The 21,800-nt window shown below is 38.6% G+C and overlaps 1 protein-coding gene across 2 annotated transcripts in view; it reads right to left on the minus strand.

Moving 5' to 3' along the window:
* The window catches only part of RCOR2 (REST corepressor 2), a 36,575-nt gene extending 15,840 nt beyond the window's left edge, over window positions 1-20,735 (minus strand). The window contains exons 1-6 of one of the 2 annotated variants that reach the window (XM_072422657.1): window positions 20,564-20,735; window positions 20,045-20,188; window positions 12,906-12,962; window positions 11,517-11,600; window positions 8,427-8,479; window positions 7,896-8,057 (exon numbers count right to left, since the gene is read on the minus strand). In XM_072422657.1, the coding sequence (XP_072278758.1) occupies window positions 7,896-8,057; window positions 8,427-8,479; window positions 11,517-11,600; window positions 12,906-12,962; window positions 20,045-20,156 (468 nt within the window). In that variant the 5' untranslated portion in view covers window positions 20,157-20,188; window positions 20,564-20,735. Of the gene's footprint in view, window positions 1-7,895; window positions 8,058-8,426; window positions 8,480-11,516; window positions 11,601-12,905; window positions 12,963-16,922; window positions 17,050-20,044; window positions 20,189-20,563 lie in introns of those variants that run through there. The other variant, XM_072422659.1, reaches the window with a different exon arrangement.
* Between the last annotated feature and the right edge of the window lie 1,065 nt (window positions 20,736-21,800).

Genomic DNA, 21,800 nt, shown 5'->3' on the forward strand with positions numbered 1-21,800 from the left:
TTTTGGAGGGAACAGCAACTCATGTATTTCCTTAAATCTCTCCCTGCAGAATGTAGAAACAGCAGGGTGAAAACGCTGTTTGAAAGGTTATGTGCAGGAAGTTGCTCGACCACCCTTCGGTGCTATACTCTGAATTGATCACTACCCGACAATTTTACGCCTACATACCTCCAGCTTGGGAGACAGAACTTGAGAACACTTTAGAGGCCGAACAGAAGACGAAAATACTCACCTTAGTACACAGGTTGTCTGTCAGTAGCAGATATCAGAACTTAATTTTAAAATCTTGTCACAGTGATTCAGAACTCCGGAGAGACTACACAGCTTTTTTCCTAATGTCTTGGATAATTGCTGGCGCTGTGAACAGGCAAGAGGTAATATGCTCCACATTTTTTGGTCATTTCCTTTAATACGCCCCTTTTAGGAACAAGTTAGGGCCCTCATGCAGAGAATTACCACACATACTATCTCATGGGACCCAGGGTTCTTTCTACTACACCATAATGCAATTTCAGAAAAAGCATATAAGAATTCTATTCTCAGACATCTGATCCTGGCCGCTGTGTGTATTCCAGTGTTTTGGAAATCTACGGTCACCCCGACGGGTGGTTCCACAGGGTAAATGACATATGATAATGGGGGACCTCACGGTCAATACCATGTGGGGTAGTTGAATTTAATATAGAGAAACACAGGAGTTTAAGCGCCACCCTCCCCATTTAGGAGTCATTATTTCCTAATGTATATACCTGGTTATGTTTTACGTAAGTTGGCAATTGTATGGCCTGTTGTACCTAATGTTGTTACATCTGTTCTGGATGTATTGCTGCCTGATTTTTGTGTTCCTATCCCTGACTTTTTATTTCAGCCACGGACTTTGTTACACTACATGATTTATGCAATATATTGCTTCCTGTATGTGCCCAATTTTTACCCTTTGTTATATTATGTGATTGTTTATTTTTTTTTGTTTGAAAATTTAAAAATTTGAAAATAAAGAATGTTATAAAAACAAAAAAGTGGGAGAGGAAACATCCAACAAAGTTAGTGTAGCACTGTGTGTGCAGTAGGTACTCCCTATAAAAATGCCAAATTTCCAACCCCACCCCACACTTGTTAATTTGTTGTGTCATTTTCTTTGTATATCCCCCCCCCCCACCCCACACTTGTTAATTTGTTGTGTCATTTTCTTTGTATATCCCCCCCCCCCCATTTTTTTGCCCCAAGTTTCCAGTGCACCTGTAATGTGAATCAACTTCCTAATGTCAGGTTTTGTGAAGAGTGTAATCACAGTGGAATTTACACTGAAAACTTACATTTTAGTACACCAGGGCTCTCCTATGGGCGGCAAATAATTACCAATCTAAACTGCAGTTCTGTAAACCCCATCCTAACTAATATTAGATGGCACAGAAAGCCATTAGGAAGGCAAAAGCAAACTTTTAGTGAAAGATGGCAGCCAGTTCTGCCTATAGAAGATAGTGGAAAAGATACAGGGTAACAAAAAGAGAGAACACTGAACGCACACAAAAGGAGGACAAGATATGAACAAATGGATGGCCCTACAGACACTACAGACAAGGCACCACCATTTTGGATGTAGGCAGCCTCAAAGCCCTCACTAAAGTTACAATTAATACCATTCCTTTGTTCTGCAGGCTGCTACATAAAATATTTTGTAAGGAAATAAATTAAACAAATATGCTAGCAAGTTCTAAAATACATTGCTTGGGAATAAATATAGATTATAAAAAAGGAAAAGCTCTGCAAGGAAGCATTTTTAGTACTTAAAGTTAGTGACAGGGTCTCTTTAAGGAAATGTACATTCTTTTGAGGACAGAGAGAACATCTAATTTTTAGACATGAAAATGGATTCATATGCCACTGGAACTAGGGCTGTGGAGTCGGAATTGATAAAAATGTGCCGACTCCTGATAAATTTAAATTATAATTTAAAAAATACAGTAAGTTTAAATGTCCTATTTCACAAATAATAGTCATAATTAAGTACTTCTCTGATGTAAGAATAAAGCCCAGTGCATAGTTGTATTTCTACTAATTGTGAAGTTCAGCTGAGCTATTATACAACCTGATATTCACATTATTGTTATCTGGATTATGTACATTACAAAAAATGTTTCATTTTATTTCAGATATAATGTGTTTAACAAGTTCATTTGAGTGTAAACAAGTGTAATGATATAGGTGTAGGTGAGTGTATGTTTGTATTTATATCAAAGAATATGCTAGTTAGTATAACATTCTATATTTATATTTTAGTGAAAGCAGCATCCCATTCACTATGAAAAAAGTCTGTCAACAAACTTGATAAAGTCTGCTGTTTATGAGCATTTTACATTATCAAGTGATGGGAAACATTACGTGTGCCAATATATTCTTAAAGATGATGGTGAAAAACAATGTAATGCAAAAATTAGCAGTTTCAGTGGGTCTAACACAAATGCACCTGCAAAGACGCAGCGTTTTCATCCTAAAGTGTTAAGTTGTGAATGAGAAAGATATCAATGAAAATATTCCATCTACTACTTGGATAAAAAATGTTCAGAAAGCTACTGGAGACCAAACACAACTAAGAAGATCTGACAATCTGACAATGTTACCATAACAATCACAGCAGAGAAATTCAAAAAAACACAATATTGAAATGGCAGAAAAGAATAGTATACCACTATCCTTTTCACAGCCAGCCTTTTTAGGCCTAAATGGAAAAATGGCTAAAAAAACTTGGTGTTTCTCTGGAAAAAGAATGTACAAGGGGGTGCTGAGAAATTAATGGATTCGCCCCTTTCCAGATGAAATAGAAAAATGAGTGTGGGGGCATATGACAGCCTAAAATCTTAGTATGTATCTGTGCAAATATCAGGTATTTGCAATTCGTAAAACTGTTTTTTCTTTTAGTGAGAAGCTGTGATGGCAGAGGCACAAGCAAGTTTCACGTCGTTGGAGTTACGGGCCAGCATGAAGTTTTTGTTTCTCCAGGGAAAGTCAGCAAAGGACATTCACACTGAGATGTCACAAACACTGGTGGTCGATGTCACAAGACTGGGCATTTCACCGTTGAAGATGAGCCCCGCAGTGGGCACCCCCTAACCTTCAACTGACCCGGCAACCTGCGATGCTGTCCATTTGCTGATTATTGAGGACCGGCAAATATCCGCAAAAAAGGTAGCCCAGATACTTGACATCTCGAGGGAGCATGTTCGGTTTGTTAACACCACTACCCAAGACATGCAAAAGCTTTCAGAGAAGTGGGTGCTGAAATGTTTGAACAGTGATCAGAAGAAGGAAAGAGTTGAAGCATCCAAAGACGTTTTGAAACTGCACAGGACTTTTTGGCTAAGTTAGTGACTGAGGATGAAACCTGGCTCACATCTATGATCCTGAAACCAAGGAACAGTCAAAGGAATGGCACCACAGTGGGTCCCCGCGGCCGAAGACGTTTCGAACCCAGAAATCGGCCAAAAAAGTCAAAGTGTCTGTTTTCTGGGACAAAGATGGTATTCTATTGGTGGACTACCTACCTCAGGGCTCCAGTATCACCAGACAGTATTATGCTAACCTCCTGGACCAGCTGAAGGAGGTAAATAAGACGAAACGCCATGGAAAGTTGACCAGATCCTTTTTTCGCAGGACAATGCACATCCGCACACGTCCAACGTTGCGTCTGCCAAATTGAACACCCTGGGTTTCCAATTGGTCCACCATCCCCCCTACTCACCTGACGTGGCCCCTTCGAACTATTATCTGTTCCTGAATTTGAAGAAACACCTGAAGGGGCAACGTTTTGAAGGACTTTTCTGATGTCAAAGATGCTGCTGAAAGCTGGTTTGCAGCCCAACCAAAGGGCTGAACAGTCTAGAAAAGCTGCAACTACGCTGTACCAAGTGCATCAGTCTCAGGGGGAATATGTTGAATAAATGTGTAATTTCATAACTCTGGCTGACTTCTTTCTGGGCAAAGCCAGGAACTTCCCAGCACCCCTCGTATAAGGAAACTTATCATTGAAGAGACCAAATGTAAAAAGGAAGAACTATGAAAAGGTCTGAAGGGACATTTTGTCTTAAAAAAAAATGGATGCATGCACGCGTCAATTATTTTGCTATTAATGTTAAATTTGGTGATGAAAATAATAAAACAATAACGCGAACCTTGGGAGTAAAAGGACACCCAGGCACATCACACCTGTGACTGTCTTCAGAAGTTAGTGGAGGATATTCTAGAAGATTTTGAAATTAAAAAGGAACAGATTCTATGTATTGTGACAGATAATGCTTCTAATATGTTGAGCACAATTGAGAAAATGAATAAAGTAGATGAAGAAAGTGACAAGAAAGATATTAAAGGAAGACAGTTCGGCAAATATTGGAGAAAGTGAAAGCGAAGAGAATAGTGACATTTTGGATAACATTGTTGAAGAAGCATCTAAGCGTACTACTAACATTTGCGTTATGCTGTTCATACTCTACAACTTGCAATAAGGGATGGATTTAAAGACCGTCATGCAGCTACTCTAATTGGCAAATTGAGGCAAGTAACTGTTGCAGCCAGAGCCCCTAAAACAGATGCCATTTTGAAAAGACGTGCAGGAAAAGGAGCCATTTTGGATCAAACAACACACTGGGGAAGCACTTATTTGATGGTAAAGCATTTGCTTGAACTAAAAAAAATTCTTAAAGAACTGGACAATGAAAATATTTTATGAACTGAAAGCCAGTGGACAGAAGTAAAAGCACTGGAAAATCAACTTTCTAACACCTTTACTGTCACCAGGTGTTTACAATCTGAAGATTTAACACCTGGTAAATTCTTCTTGATATATTGCCTGAACAAAAGTGGATGGTTAATAGCTGATGGCATTGTATCTTTAGTGAAGAAAAGAGAATCTCTTACTGGATAGTCAAATCTTGTTAGCTACTATTTACGTTGATCCAATGAGCCGAATTTTGTTGAGCAGTGACCAGACTGATACGGCAAAAAAGGCCCTCTATGATGTAGTAGTTCGCATCAAGGGATTACTACCTGAAACACCACCACTGGATGAAGCTATAAGCACTGGTAAATCAGGATCATCCTCTTCAAATGAAGAATTAGACTAATTCCTATTTGGACAAAATGGAACTTTCAACAGTAAAGCAACGTTGCATATGCGTGAAAGATAAACGACCGGAAAATGCCCAGAAAAATCAATACATTATAAGAATAAATATAACACAATATTTTTTACCATAAAAGTTTTTCTCAAGAAACATTAAATAAAAAAAATGTAGTAATTAAATAATTTAATTATTAATGCTTTCTCCTCTTAGGTATTTAGGCAAAAAGCTAAACATTTTGAATAATAATTTAAGCAATCCTGCTCGCTTATTGTTAAAAATACACTATTGATGCTTTCTAATAAAGCACCCAAAGTAATTAGCCTATTTCTTCTTACTACTTCTTTCCATTTAGAGAACATGTCCTCAACAGGATTAAGAAATGGAAAGTATGGTGGTAAAAATAAGAGTTGGTGTCCCCTACTTCCAACCACGCTCTTTACTTACCTTACTAGTTTTATGAAAGGGGACATTATCCATAATTAGGTTGGCATGCTAAACACTCTTCACTAAAAACAATCAAAACCTTATCAATAAAATTGAGGAATGCTTCTTGATTAAATGACTGTGCCTTAAAGTGGAGGGCTCCATTTTTATACCTCACACAACAAATTGAATCATTTCTGGAACACACTCCAGCCACAACATACAGCCACCCTACAACATTTGCCCAATAGGAGATCTTCCCCTTTTAGTTCTCATTGTGATGTTAAAACCTACTTCATCAAGAAGTTTTTTCCATCTTCCTTAGCAATGATATCAAGGATTTTGTTAGCATAGCTAAGCCTTGAAGAGTGGCAACCATTGCGCGTTGCAGGAATTAAAGAAGTTCTTTTTAATGACCATTGAAATTTATCAATGCATCTATCTATCTATTGTTGAAATTGAAACATTAATTCCAAATTTGGCAAATAATTGATCCTTCATTTCCCGGAGGCTTATTCCGCAATCTTCAGACATTAACTTGCGCCATTCCTCCTCATGGGCTTCATCCAACTTTAAATTTTTTGAACCTCCTCTTGGTAATTTTTCCACTCTACAAAAAGATTCATAGGTCTTAATTTTGGTTATGGTTGTAGAATTACAACCCAAACCATTGCTATCTGGGAGGCATCACTTCCATTCAGATAACTGTCTTCCACTCTTTGACCTTCTGCCCTATTTAATTCTCTGGCCATACGGGCAATAAATATAAAGCTAATAACTTTGAAGATAAAAAGATTAATTATATTGTTATCTTAAAAATTAGTATAAATCCCTGAGATAAAGATATTTAATTTTAAAATTTTACCAAATAAAAAAACAATTGACAAATCATCAATTTATTTTCATAATTTTTATTAATGTTTCTTGAAAAAAACTTTTATGGTAAAAATATTGTGTTATATTTAATTTTATAATAAATGTATTGATTTATGAATAATTATGGGGTCTAAATTTAAAAAAAAACTGAGGAGTTAGAGTCAAAGGATTTATCTACCGACTCCACAGTCCTGACTGGAACAACTATATCTAGGAGGGAGTGGGAGTTGTCAAATCCTCCACCCTGGTGATTTGACAACAGTTTACATATTCAGCCATGCAACTTGAACAATTAACACCTGTGTCAGACTTTTTAGAGCTTTGCTGGATGGATGATTTAGGACATTGAATAGGGTGGTTTTACAAACGTTCACAACTTTCTGTAAAATCAACATCTTTCTTGACAGATCACAAGGTAACTGGATTGAAATGTGACAAGCCACATGGGTTTTAATGCTGTTTTTTTTTCCGACACACAGTAGAAGGAGCAGCAAAACACCATCATAACTATACATTCTCTTTCCTTCAGGACCCAGTTCCGTGTTGCTATTATCCAAGCTCCTAAGTCAGCTGTGCTCAGGATGCATAGCACTACTTAATCTGTAGCATGAACACACAGCATTTTTTTTATTATCCGTGCTGGGTTGCAGCATCATTACAGCGACAGGGAGGATCCATGCAGAAGCCAATGTCTGTCTTGAACCAGGAAAGCCTGCGACAGCCTGTGACATGCTGCAGCACTGGCCACAGTTTTCCCGAGATCACTAATGGAGTGTGGAACGATGCTTAACAGAAGAATACTGTAGGTTAACAGTCACATGGACTCCGGAAAAGAGACACTGCGATTTACATTATTTCACAAGTAGGACAGCAATAAACAAATGCTTCACTAAATGTGCAGCTGTACGGTTATTTTAAGCCCCAACTTCAGAGATAAAAGTGACCACAAAAAACATTCCTTATATTAGCACCTGCACCTGAGGCCTTTAGCAAGGCTCACCAACAATACTTTACCGTCCTATTCTCATTTCAAAACAAAGCTGATAAATTTATAATGTAGTATCAAAGTCTTTTTCCAAAGTAACCACCTAGCCCACTTTTTTCTTTTTTAAGGGGTAGAAGAGAGAAATCAGTATATTAAGGCACATGTTATAAATGTTGGGTATATTTTATTATGATAAATGTTTTTCTGCCTTTTTTGTCTGGTACTGTTTCCACAAGTGCCTTACCTTGCTGCTCACAAGGAAAGTGTTGACTGATGCCTTTTTGGAAGATTACACTGTGATAATGCACTATTAATAAGTGATTCTGTTTTTTTTTTTTTTGCTGCTACAAGATGTATACCGTTTTAAATTATTGTTATTTCTGTTTTTTGCAAATAAAGGTGAAGTGTGACAAAAAAAATTATAAAGTAGTAAAGAAGTGAAAATTATTTAAATTTGTATTTTAGTATTTATAAATATAAAAAAAAATAATTACCATTTGCTGTATGCGCTGGAAACACTTTCCATGGAAACCAAATGCTTGTTCAAAAAGGACTTTATCTTCGATGCTCCACTCATCAGGAAACGGTGTAAAATTTGCCAGGTCAGCTAGAGAACGCTCCACATCATGTTTGTGCCACAAGAGCATACCTAAAGCCTGTCAATGAACAAAAACACCCTATAAACCTTGGCGAGTAAAAATTAAAAAAGCAAAGAACACACAAAAGATCTATTTGCAAGTAGTGTGAGGTGGATAGGTTAAACTCTTAAGACATAAAATACAAAATCTTCCCACTTGGTATTGAATACCTATTACTATATTGCAGTGTGAAGTTTCAAGGTCCAAAGCAAAAATTAAGAACTGGGCCATTCAATTTCTGCTGCAATTCTCTACCTGTCCTCATCTCTGGTTTCTCCATGGCACTGCAGATACTTATGCAAAAGTTTGAATAAACCATTTAAACTACAAAATCAGTACAGTATTCGTGTTTACTAAGGACAACCTCTTTAGTTATTTATATCTCACCTGTTCTTCATTGTATCCATGTTTTTCCTTGGCCATTAAGATATACTCATCCACTGCAATATAGAAGAAAAAGCTGCTGTAGTCAGGGAAGCTTCATAAGTGTGTATATAGAACACTCCAGTTATAGAAACAAAATCTCAATATTCTTTTCATGATAGATTGCATTAGTTAAGTCACTAAATTTCTGGAAAAGTTGCAATGGAATATCTTGAAGTGTGGTAATGAACATCACCAAAAAGACTCAAGTAACATTTAGAGATTGTAATGCTACACAAGACTGCAAGCATGCTGTATGAGAAGGCCAAAGGCCCAAAGAGGAATGATACAACAAATGGTCATGGGCTACAGGGAAAATGGCTTTGGTGCATGGTAATGTGGAAGTCTAAAATAAAATTAAAGAGAAGTTGATGTCTCTATCTCATTTTTTTGGGGAGAAGCCTAACTGCATGTTTTTGGAATGTGGGAGGAAATTGGAGTACCTAGAGGAAACCCATGCAAACATGGGAAGAATCTACAAACTCCATGCAGATAGTGGCTCAGCCAAGATTCAAACCTAGGACCTGGGGCTGCTAACCTCTGAGCCACCATGCTGCCCAAATATGTCAATCTTGTTAAGAAAAACAAACTACTGGGTACATAGGTCCCTGAGAGTAGATTAATAAATGCTAAAGGGCTACATTACGTTCCGCTTTTAGTATAAATGACTAACGCTGTTGCTCAAATTAAAGTGACAATAGTAGGTCTACCTGTAAAATGAATACCGGTCTCTCTGGCAGTCTATGCCATAGATCACTGCTGTATTTGTTGACTATAGTATAGGAAACTGACACCTGGTCCTCCGCAGTGGCCCCGGTCCAGCCTGACAACTCCTAAGCTGCCATAAGAGACACTGGCAACATAGGGGTTGGTGGGAAGTTGGAGTAAAGCAGGGGAACAGAAGATCGACAAAGTGGGTTTCGAAGGAACTTCAGGTGATGATTTCCCTGCATCAGTGTAGTAGGCAGTGAGAAAGGCAACAATTTTTTTTTGAAGCGAGAACTTTTATTGCCACTTTCATCCTAGCCACAGAGTCCATTTAAAGTACAACTAAAGTACCATTTTTTCTACAGCACAGAAAAAAAGAGAAAAAACAAACAAAATTTTGAACTTCGGTCAGGTTTTAGTATAGTCTAAGGCTCCAGAACTGGAGAAATGCCTTAAAGTCCTGTCTGGCAAAAAGTTGGTCTTGCCAGGAGAGGACGTAAGGGGAAAATCTCTCCAAAAGGAACTCCATAGTGCAGTAAAACATGACAAGGGTTTCTAACATTTACCCATTTTATCCAAAAAAATGTTTTGGGTATAGACACACTTAAAGTTTCTATTACTAACTAGCAGCTTCACACTCCCCATGGATCACATTATGAGTGCAAATGGTGTAATTCAGGAATAACCTGCAAATCTATGGATCTGCTTTAACACAACTTGTAAATACCGATCCTACCCTGACATAGCACCCATGTGACCCTACAGCTAGAAATTTAATTTATAATCACAGATTTTTAAATATTAAACATTTTAGTTGGAGTTTAGCTTCTTTTATAATTCTGTGCAAACGGAGATTGGAGAATTTACTGTAATGGTATTATGTAGCAACATACAAAACGTACAAATACATTGATTTAATAGTGGGTGTCATTATCAATTTGTCCACTGGGTGGTGCAATGTTAGCTGTCATTCACAATGATGTACAATTGTATTCATTCATTGTTCACAAAACACAATATAGCACTGACTAGGGCAAGGGTGACAAACTCAAATCACAAAAGGGGCCAAAATCTAAAACACAGGCCTGGGCCTAACTTTTTATTAAGATACATACTCTTAGTAGAAGTATAGATCCTTCCTCACCCTGAGACACCATATTTTTTTTCTTTATGAAGCATGAACATATAATCGCTTTCTCATCTTTCATTATATTGTCTCCCTTCTGCATCAATTTTTCTCTTGTTGGACATTTTGAGAGTGATTGTTTTTTTTTTTAGGTAGGTGTACCTGACCTATCCTGACCTGTCTGAGGGGAGCCACTGACTGTGCGGAGGTGGAGGCCTGTGTCTCCGAGTCTGGAAACAGCATGTAGCATCAAACTGAGATTCCACACCTGGAGCAGCAGCATACTAATGGCAGCAGGATTGGGACTCATTGGGATTGGGACAGTCGTGCTTAGTGCTGGGTCTCAGAAGGGGTGTAAAGAAGCAACTGGGGTCCTTCTGCCTGCCTGCCCGATTCAGCCTGCGGGCCTTGTGTTTGACACCTGTGGTCTAGGGGATGAGAATACACCACTATTAAATTATTATATATGTATTTCCACCCAGCGCTACTTAATACCTTTCAAGTACCTTTCCCTTACTGCAACCTGGTTGTTAATCGAGGAGTATAGAAAACAAACCCTGGTCTGCAGCGCTGAGGACCAAAGAGAAGATGCCGAATGGATGTACACTGTACAGTTTTGTACAGCGTACCCGCCGGAGGAGCCAGTCATATGTGCGATCGGTCGGAAAAGTCATAAAACAAGCAATACCTGTATGTAAGGTGTTTATAAACATAACCCATAGCATCTCCAATTAACAAGCATATTGGATAGTGTAGAAATGAACAAAAAAGTTTAAGAAGGTATTTAGAAATTTTTGACAATCAAAAAATTGTGGCAAAAGGAGGAAATGCACAGTGCACATACCCTCCATTTAAAATCTCTAAAACTATGTCAATATAAGCGATGATCAATTAAATAGGGAGTCCACTTCTTACTGTCAAGTGAATTAACTAGTTAACCAAGTTGATGGTTTTCCTCCACATTAATCTGAAGACATTATATTTCTCCTTGAAATCAAATTGTTTCTCCTCAGTCATAGAGCTGTTTATAGATTAAAGCCTTTCCTAACAATTTTTCTAATCAGGAAAAGGCTACTTTGACAATGAAATTTTACAGCTAACAACGACTTTAAGTGACTAAAATGTGGAAGACAATTCTTGTCATAAAAATCCTCAAATCCACCACAGATAATATTTCTCTCATTAAGTGACAACTTTTTTTCATTCATTTCATGACTTACATTTTTTGACTGGAATTGCATGGCTTGGTAGCCACACCAACATATTCTGCATCTCCTCATTTTCGTCAGGTGGTGGTGCTTTCCCTGTTATGATGAGAACAAACATGAGAAAAGTAGTGCAGCTTTATCTGAAATATGTATTTTATGGCCAAGATCAGCATACTGTTACAGTTGCCTAGTCTCCAATATGTTTAAGCACATTCATTAGAAGTAGAAATAACGTTTGTATCTGTCCCTAAGAAAATCAGCACAAAATATTTAGATGGACAATTTTTAATTTCAAAGTACCAAAGATTACCAGGACAAACAGAGGAAAAAAAATCTCTCGAATATTGAAACAGATAGAAAACTAGCTAGCCAAAGAGTCTAGCCTTCCCTGCACTATCCAAATGGGAATAAAATGTCCACACCTAAAATTTATTACAGGATCTACTTTGGTTACAAATCCATGAACAAATTTTACTAGACAAGATACCCCTGGGGCAGGGGTCGGCAACCTTTTGAGTCGGAAGAGTCAAAAATTACAATTTTTTAAAATTACAAGAGCCACAAAATTTTTTCTTGCCAACAAAAAATAGTACTCGCATAAATAAAGTTTTTTGATAAAAAAAATCTAATCTATTTATTCATAAGAAAAAATATCTATTTATTCATATATAAGTAGTGTTTTTCACAATATATATATATATATATATATATATATATATATATACATACATAACTTTGAGAAGATAATTCGCTTCTAACTCTTTTACTTGAAACAACAAACTATACGTCACAGCCAAAGCACTGGTGAAGACGCCAAATTGTCTTGCGTCGAAAGCGAATTAAAACCTACATAGAAACATCCGACGACAGCGTCATTCGAGAGCTTCCGACGGACTGACGACAGTGACGACGCGTGTCACGGGGGAGGGGTGCGGTGAAAAGCGAGTACAAGTGGCTGAGAGATAGAATCGGTGCCTAATCCTCGTTAATCGATTCAGAACAATTTTGAAATGTTTTTTTTTTTGATAAAATAAATAATATTTGCGTATGGAACTAAAGAGCCGCAGCTTCAAATCCAAAGAGCCGCATGTGGCTCGCGAGCCGCAGGTTGCCGACCCCTGCCCTGGGGTAAAACCTGAGAACCTTTCTGCCTAGCCTGACACTGACTTTCAATTAGGCTGAAGTATTTATAAGTGGCCAGGCAATGCTTGGGTTTCTCATCAGAAAACTATTATTAATTTGGTAACAACTGTCAGGGTGTAACTCACAGAATTTATAATAAATATGCCAATACAGAATAACATACAATTATTTGTTTGGTTGTCTTACATTGTATTTAAAAAAAGTTACCATTTTTGTGTCCCAGTATACTTCTTATGACCGGCAAAAAGCAAGACGTACCTGGGTTATACTCTGGAAGCTGTGCTTGGTAATCGGAGCCCACTCTGATCATAGTATCTAATAAAAAAACAGGAGAATAGGTTTAAAAAAAATTAACACCTGAATGAAACCTAACATGAGAGAAAGAAGTTGGCTAGAAGTTTGGGCCACACAAATATCTAGGAATTTCCAACTGTTTTTAGGTACCAGGAATACATATCATCCCTGCATCAAACACAAAATCTATTTATCAAGCAGTGAATCCATCATTCTCCAAAACTTTTGTTGGTAGAGAATCTTCCCGGTTCATGTGTTTTTAACGGCAGTGACTGATTCGCTGCAAGGGTATGTTGTGGCAAATATCCGATTCACGGCTTTGTAAACAGACCCCAAAATGTGTAGCTCCAATGAAAGTTTGTGAGGAACAGAAATCTAGACAGGTTTCCCAACTTGGCGTGTGCAGAGACTATAGACCTAGTGCCATAAATTGCTTGACTGTACAGTATAACTACCCTCTTATCTCTAGTATTTTTAAGTTTAAATGTCATATATATCTGCAGGAAACATGGAGACAATATCTCATTATTTTCTATACAAAATAAAGCACAAAACAGAACAGTGATGCAAAATGTTTTATAGGCTACAGGTTAACATTTATATATAAACTATACTTGGTGTAGTATATAATAATATACTTGCCATAGTTTTCAAAGGATTGTTTCCTTTTCAAAAAACACAGGGGACGAAGGGAGAGAGAGTGGGGAAGGAAGAAAAGGAAGAGAAAAGAATTGAAAGAAAAGAAAAATAGAGAGATACTAGTAGTGGCAGCAGCAGATGGAAATAAGCCACATGAAGAAGGAAGAGCAGAAAATGTTTTATGGACAATGATGACGGCCAATAGTACAGGTACAGGTACAGGTACAGGTAGGAAAAAGTAAGTAATGAGCTAGCTACAGAATTGATGGCTTAAACTAGTAAAAACAATAAAGGGCATTGGCATTGTAATGAGTAAAGAAGTATTGAAGTAGAGCTGGAGAATATGAAGCTGAATGATACTGACAAAACTATTCAATCAGTAATGCAGAATCTCCACTGCATTGGAGAAATAACCTGAACCAATGAGAGTGGTGAAGGATGGAAAATAAAGCTGACAGAGGGGAACTATGTTAAAGTGATCCTACCATTAATAAATATATTATTATCCATACATGGAATTGGAGTTTACATATATAATTCTCCTACTCTGGGCAAAAAATAGCCCACAACTCAAGCTCCTGGTAGAGGCTCCCCTGGGTTAAATTATTGAAAACCTCATTCAACCCACTTCCTATGAGCCCAGGATGTCAAGGGTCTGTCCCCAACTCCCAGATTAAATTCAGAACAGAGGAGAATCATGTTATCACATGGGACTGCCCATCATTAGGGGTCCTCCACATGGGGTTAAATAGGAGACCCAACCCTAAAGTTGGGCTTTATTTAGTTAAAAAAAATACTGGAGTTCTTCCAGAGGTTGCTAAGAGTTCCTTGAACAATGAGCAAATTGCACCACTGACACCAGTGATCTATTTTGGTATCTGTAAGGGTGGAATTCTTCCCACTAGCCAACAACATAAGAGGCATTCTTCCTATTGCTGATCAAGCTAATATACCATGAATTTGGCACATTATAAATATCAGCAGGGTTCCCTGAGACCTGAACCTTATTTCAAGGGTTTTCCCATGGTAAAACGTTGGTCTACAATATTGTGTATAATACTTTTCTAAAACAAACCTGCACAAAGAAATCTTGGTTGCAACATTCAATAATGAAAGGGGGGGTTCAGTTTGAGGAAAAAAAGGAGCATACTGGCATTTTCTACTTTACTTTCTTTCCTGTAAGCAGCTTTGGGTGCTCTAAAGAACATTCCATTCCCTTCCAAAAAAAACAAGAACATTACAGTAGAAAAGAGGCACTGCATGAGCAGCAATAATAAAGACAGGGTGGAGAGTACCAAAAGGCTTATTTTTCCAGAAAAGGTAGGGACTTTCAAAAATTCAGTGCAATATGTAGTGCAAGATATGGAAATATTCATGTTCTTAAAATATCTTTTCCTTCAGACATTGAAAGCCATGTATAATGATTTTGTGTAGAACGCCAACTTTCGCCTTTATTAACTAGGCAATATGTATGATAATTATCTGTTATCAAAAATTTTCCAACATACAGGAAAGCCTTTGTAAAGTGCCCACAGACAGCCTGGTCTTCCAGACCTGTCTCATGCTTATTAGACACTGAATGTCTATAGGCACTTTAAAGACAAAGAGAACACACACTAGACATGAACAAAGAAAAACAGCGTCGCACTGGATGTAGGATATCAAGTATTAGGAAAATCAAAAAAAAAAGAAAAATTAAAAAAAATTGTTTATAATGAATGAAAGATGCATAGAGAATGGACAAAAGACAATGTTTATATAAGGGATAATTAACTTTTGAAAACTTAGAAAGATAGTAAAAAAAAAAAATATATAGTCGGATGACCAGCTGTCTAACACAGATGGATAAGGAATAATTCACTGGCGCACTAATAATAATGACGAATAATTCCTAACTGTATTGTTAAAAACGGCTAAGCAAGATTATCAGCCTGAAGTGTCTCTAGATGAGACTCATTAGAATATTTCCACAACTGCAGCTCTTGGCCCAGTTCATGGCAGAGAATCACATGATATTCGCTGGAACAAGATTCTGCCACAGTACCAAAGCAAACCCCTAATTACATCCAGAATCACAAGGGCAAATCTTAAACATCATGAGAAACAAAAGCCCCCAGTTTCCCTACCATTAGAAAGTAAGGAAACCTTCAATGCTATTTATGTTAGGAGGGCACAAATCTCTGCTTCTGAATTCTGTAGGACAACATCTCTTTGGCTTGAGCCAGGTAGACATATACTACATGTACTTCTGTAGGGTACCATTCAAGTTCATGTCTGGGCATAAAAACAATTATTGATAAACTATGCACTATCCCTTTAAAAACTAAAAAAGTACAGCACAAAATACCCAGTGAGATGCTAAAAAATCCGCTCCTAGCTTCCTGTTTGAGCTGACATTGTCTGCCACTGTAAAATCCCAGGCATTGTTGTCAACCATACCCAGTTTCCTTTTATAGACTACAGAGTACTCTCATATGGGGGAGATGTTTTATAGTTCAGAAGGAACACGTGAGACTGGACTGATAATGCTGCTTGAAAGTTCAGTGCTGACAATCACTATATTATAATCAATCACATAGTTGCTATTTGTTTGACTGATAAAATATAAAAATTATGTGTTACAACGGCTAAAGATTTTAGTAATTCAACAACTCAACTCAAATTCAAGTAACTTCAACAGGCCATATTTACAGACTGTCCTGTGGAAACAATAATGCCTGATCTCAAAATACAGTTGTCATTCTCTGCCTATCAGTTTGTTTGCTAGTTGCAGACAGTTAGTCATGACTCTTTAGTCAGTTTAGAAGATTAGAATGCCCTCCAAAGACCCTTTGTTGATCACTTCCAGTAGGAAGCGGCCTCATCACCAGGAAGTGACATAGGCACACACATTTTTTGCAGTCTTTCTCCCAGGCACATGGAACTTTGGTGGAACAGCAGAAAGCAGAGAAAAAAAGCATTCCATTTGTTTCACAGTCTCAACGAATGTAAAGAGAGTTGTACAAGGAAAGGAGGGAATGGATGGGAGGACTTTAGGTTGGGATCTGCAGTCAGCAAGCAGTCCAGGTGAAGAGCTATGCACTTCAATTTTGCATTTACAAACGTTTCTAAGGTACTTTTTACAACCCAACCTTAAACCTGTGAATGTAAAGCCAAAGTGATTTTTGTTTTTAGTGGTGGAGTCCAGAAGGGTAAACACATATTAGGTTTGTTCTGCTTGGAACAGTACACAAAAATGAGAGTAAATCCTTACAAATTAAACCGAATTCCAATGTAAGAGTTGTCAAAACTATCATAGGAACATACACAGATCAGCCAAAACATGCAAACCACCTGCCTAACCTTGTGAAGGTCCCCCTTGTGCTCCCAAACAGCTCTAACCAATCAAGGCATGGAATCCATAAGGTCCTGAGGTATCCAGTGGCATTTGGAACTAGGAACTAACAAATCACTGAAGGCTTAATAGACACAGACTGTTTTCCACTTCTGATCCAATAAAGTCTGATCAAATCTGGAGAAAAAAAAACCAGCTGCAGGTGAGAAATGGCAAAAGAGGGAGGGGCTGGTGGGAGTTGTGGCTGCTGCTAGGATTTTTGGGTTTCCAGACACATTGGATGTGTTAGTAAGTAGCAATCGAAAGCATGCATGGGGCCTGATTTATTAAAGCTCTCCAAGACTGGAGTAGAAGACTATCATAGGTAAACCTTGGTGAACCAACAAACCTGGAAATACTTAAAAATCATTTGCTGTTAGTTTGCAAATATTTTCTGTACTGGACCAGATCCATACCAGGTTTGCTGGATAACCCAGTTTCTTCCATGATAGTCCATCTTCACCAGTATTGGAGAGCTTTATTAAATGTGGCCCATTGTGCTTATGAACATTCTGTCAACTCCAATTGGTCAATTTCCAATGAATTACAATTGGTCAATTACCAACTGGAAAACTAATCAGCTTGGTCCGTTGATCACAGACATCCTTAGGTCCTCATTGTAGGCACATTCAGCAGTGAGCAAAGGTTGCCACAGGCACTCCAGTAAGTGTCTAGGCAGCACGTTGTGATGCACTATGTGTTGTAACATCTCTCTTCTGTCAATATTATTATTATTATTACACAGTATTTATATGGCACCATCATATTATGCTTTTTTTGGCTTTTTAATAGGTTTTTCATTATTTTGTGTTACAGTAGCTCTTCCATGGGATTAGACCAGATATGCTAGTCTTCCAACCATGATATGCATCAATAAGCATGGTCTACCAATAAGCTGTTGCCAGTTAACTGGATAACTTTACGTAGACCACTTGGGTAGGTACTGACCACTGTATACCAGGAATACCTGCTGTTTTGGAAATAACTTGTCCAGTTGTCTATCCACCACAATTTGGCCCTTTTCAAAGTTACTCCTTATGCTTGCCCATTTTTCTGCTTCCGCAACATTACCTTCTGGAACTGATTGTTGACTGTTTACATGTTCACTTAAAGCCTAATATATTCCAGTACCTAAGAGTTTACTAGATAATCAATGTTGTTTACTTTACCTGTTAGTGGTATAAAGGATTTGGCTGATCAGTGTAAGTCTTCTTTTGAGATATATTTCCTTACTTTTTGCCAACTTATTATAGACCTAACAGTAACAGTAGACCTAACATAGACCTAAAAGTAGCCGAAATAGGTTCAAACTGATTGAAGTCAAAATAAACCCTCACCAATACTGTAATGCAGTTCGGGTGCTAATACCATAAGTATCGAGCTCATACCTTAACTGCTCAATGCTGCACCAAGGGTTAAAATTCCCTGTACCTGGAGCCACAAAGGGGACTTGTACCACAGCTCCCCCACAATGGATGGCTATGGTTATGGTTGACTCGCCATGTAGATGATGGACTCTCGACTCAAGCCCAATGTTCCAATCAACAATGATTCTGCTCCCTAACAGAAATAGTTTTCAGGGATCATACACAGACCTAGTTACTAGACCTTTACATCCCCTACATATAGTATATACAGAACTGATATCTCAAGATTCCAACCTTTCGGTAAACCTAAAGGCAGCAGATAGCTTACAATGCATCTCCATTTCAGCTTGTTTGTCTGATCAGCCCAAGTCTAAATATTTATTAGATAATTCAGTCACAGAGATCTGCCTATTCATGATCCTATCCCTTGAAATAATTTACATTACCAAAACTATTTCTAAAGCCAATTTGTTGGTATTCAGCAGGAAAAATGCCCCTTACTTTGGAGGTCTGGGAAGAATGACCAATAAAAATATGGAGCTAGCTCCGCCATGTGGCGTTAACCATGGAGCTATGCAGGGATCAATAAATAGAAGGTCAATCAGCTATAGCTCAAGGAACTACCAGCAACTTTTAGAGGAACACTCGGTTTCCACTCATGGCCATCAAAAATTTCTGGGCCCCATACTAGATAAACTTCCTAGGCCCCCCTCCCTCGTGTTTTAAAGTTTCAGCATTGCAAAAGTCAAGTTCTTTTGGTCAGGGCCCTGTACAGAAGTAACCCGTGTCCCTCACACTTACCGTACTAACTAAATACTGTAGTTGTGCCAAGGAGACTTCTCAAAGTCCGGTTTATTCTGGATCCAAGGGAAAAAATCCAATGATATAACCATTTCCCATGCCAATTACATTTAAGGCATGACTCTGGAGAGAATTCTCAAGTTGCTGTCAGTTTTTTGCTGTCAATTCTCAAGTTGCTAGAAAAAATGTCAGCTCTGAACAGAAACATTCAAGTCTTTTAATGGCCGGATGTGATAATGGATCACATAGGTTGTACCATGCGAACTGCTAATCTAAATGGATACTAAGATGTCACCATTCACAGTTGTAAAGGACAGAAGGGTTTAATTCCACCTAAAAATTCGTGTAGCAACAACATCTTTCACAGCATTTTACAGACTATAACAACATCTTTCACAGCGTTTTACAGACTACATCAAAAATGGAACCTACTGCCCCTGAGAAGAGCTCACAATCCAATTAATGTCTATTGCAGCATTTCTCACCTAGGGTTTCTCCAGAGGTTGCTAGAGGCTCCTTAAGCAATGAGCAGTTTGTGACTTTCTGGTCAGTTTAAGTGATACCAATGATCTTTTTTGGCTATCTATAAGGGTGAAATTCTTCACAATGGCTGGCAATGTAAGAGGTATTCTTCCCAATGACCACTGTGCTATATCCACAGCGATATAGTAATGATAGTAGGGGTTCCCTATGTATAAAAAGGTTGAGAAATGCTCTAATGTCTCTGCCATAGTCCAGGACCATTTTTTCCCAGTAGGAGGAAACCGTAGTGCCTGGAGGAACTCTGACAAACATGGGTAGAACACACATAAACAAGAATATATAAGACTGGTGGCCTTTGTACTTTCACAGAATGCCAATATCTGGTCTGTACACCCACCTTTTTTATCTTTCTCGCTATATATCCAACCCTAAATGCTTACCCCTTGGTGCTTCATCCTCACTGAATTCCTCTTCAGAATGGCTGTCGGATTTGGTCCTCTTGCGAGCATTGCTGCTGGAGGAGCCCAGAGGTTTCTCCACAACTGGTGGCATTCCTTACTCCTTCAGCACTTCCTAAAAGAAAACTAACACACATATACACAAGAGAAACATCAAATGTAAGAAGCAATCAAAAAAAAAAACATCATTTAATAACCAAAAAATAAAACAATGCCTTTTTTTTTGGCTATAAAGCGGCGGTCTATTTAAATGTACCCGAGGCGCTGAAATCCTTGGCAGCAAACAGGATAAAAAAATAAATAAATCTGATGGAATAGTAAGGCAAGGTTGGCAGAAAAAAAATCACAATTCCAATTTAGAAAAGAAAAAAATCAAATTGTTAGGAAGGAACATGTAGCCTATGTGTGTTTGATGAGCACAATGAGAGCCGAGACACTGTTAGGAATAAAGGGATGAGACTTCCAGGATTTGGAAGTGCTGGAGCCGCGAAATAGATGTACCTGTAGTTCTGCCTTTGTGTAAGAGGTGCAAAGTTGTAAGAGTGAATGTATCCCTTGGAAGGTGGCACAGGGCATAAGGTGAATGATCGGAGATACAGAAAGTATCAAAGCGAATGTGAGTCCAGCGGTTACCGGTGCAATACAATGAGAGCTAGCCACACACAGGCAGCCTGCTCAGGAATATAGATCCGGCAGAGCCGACTCACGTCCCGGACACATCACTCCGCTGCCTAGACTGCTCTATGTACAGCTGCCGGCATCACCCAATGTGACCTCCCCTTCCCCACTGCCCTCTGATTTTGTTTAAGACTTGGTAACTTTTATTCTATGGATAGTGGAACAATCGACAGTCGACTCACACCCGGATAAAAATCGCACCACTGTGTGCTCAAATCGTGCGCCGCACATCGACCTCCCCGCCCCCTTTTTCCACCCTTGTGTTCCCAGAAAATATGTATATGTGCACGGGGTATTTCGAATCACATCTCATCATTATCTAATCTTTATTTGGGTATAATGTCTGACATTCCCCATCCTTGTATCCTTCCCCTGCCGGGAATATAGGGATATACATCGCACACTCCATAGGAACTATTTGATGTGGAGGAGACATTAACTCTTGTCGGCTGTGTCCTAGCGCCACTGCGGGCCAGATGTCCTGGGATGTGAGGGCAGCGCGGTCTGCTGTGCCCCCCCCCCCCCCCCATGGAAGGAAGCACAGATGGGGGCAGTATCCCATAGCAACCAGATGTATAGGTCATCTGCTCATTGTCTGCCATATTCCGTCATGGTGTGTAGTATACATCCGATCACATCAGCATACCTCCTTCTGTATAGAAGAATATAACACACAGGAGGAGACCCAACCACCATGGGATCGGATGTTCTGGGGGGGGGGGGGGTTACACGGCACACCCCATCATCAGAAACATTAGTCTGCAGCGTGAATGTAAAAAATAGGTGAATGATGGGGTAGAGGGTCGACTGCAGAGTTCATAAAGGTGAATGTGAGGGGGGTATGTGACTGCAAAGTATAAATATAAGATGGAAGGGAAACCCGAAATGAGGAGACACGGGGCTGCTAAGCCAATAAACACAAATGTGATGCTGGGGACACTTAGCTGCAGATGTGATGATGGGGGAGGGGGTTGCAAACTAAATGAAGGTAGTGTGATAAGGGGGGGGGATTTGTCTACAGACTAAAGCCACATAGGGGCACTTAGATTAGGGCACACAG

This window comes from Pyxicephalus adspersus, chromosome 9 (assembly GCF_032062135.1).
Source record: "Pyxicephalus adspersus chromosome 9, UCB_Pads_2.0, whole genome shotgun sequence".
NCBI classification, from domain to species: domain Eukaryota; kingdom Metazoa; phylum Chordata; class Amphibia; order Anura; family Pyxicephalidae; genus Pyxicephalus; species Pyxicephalus adspersus.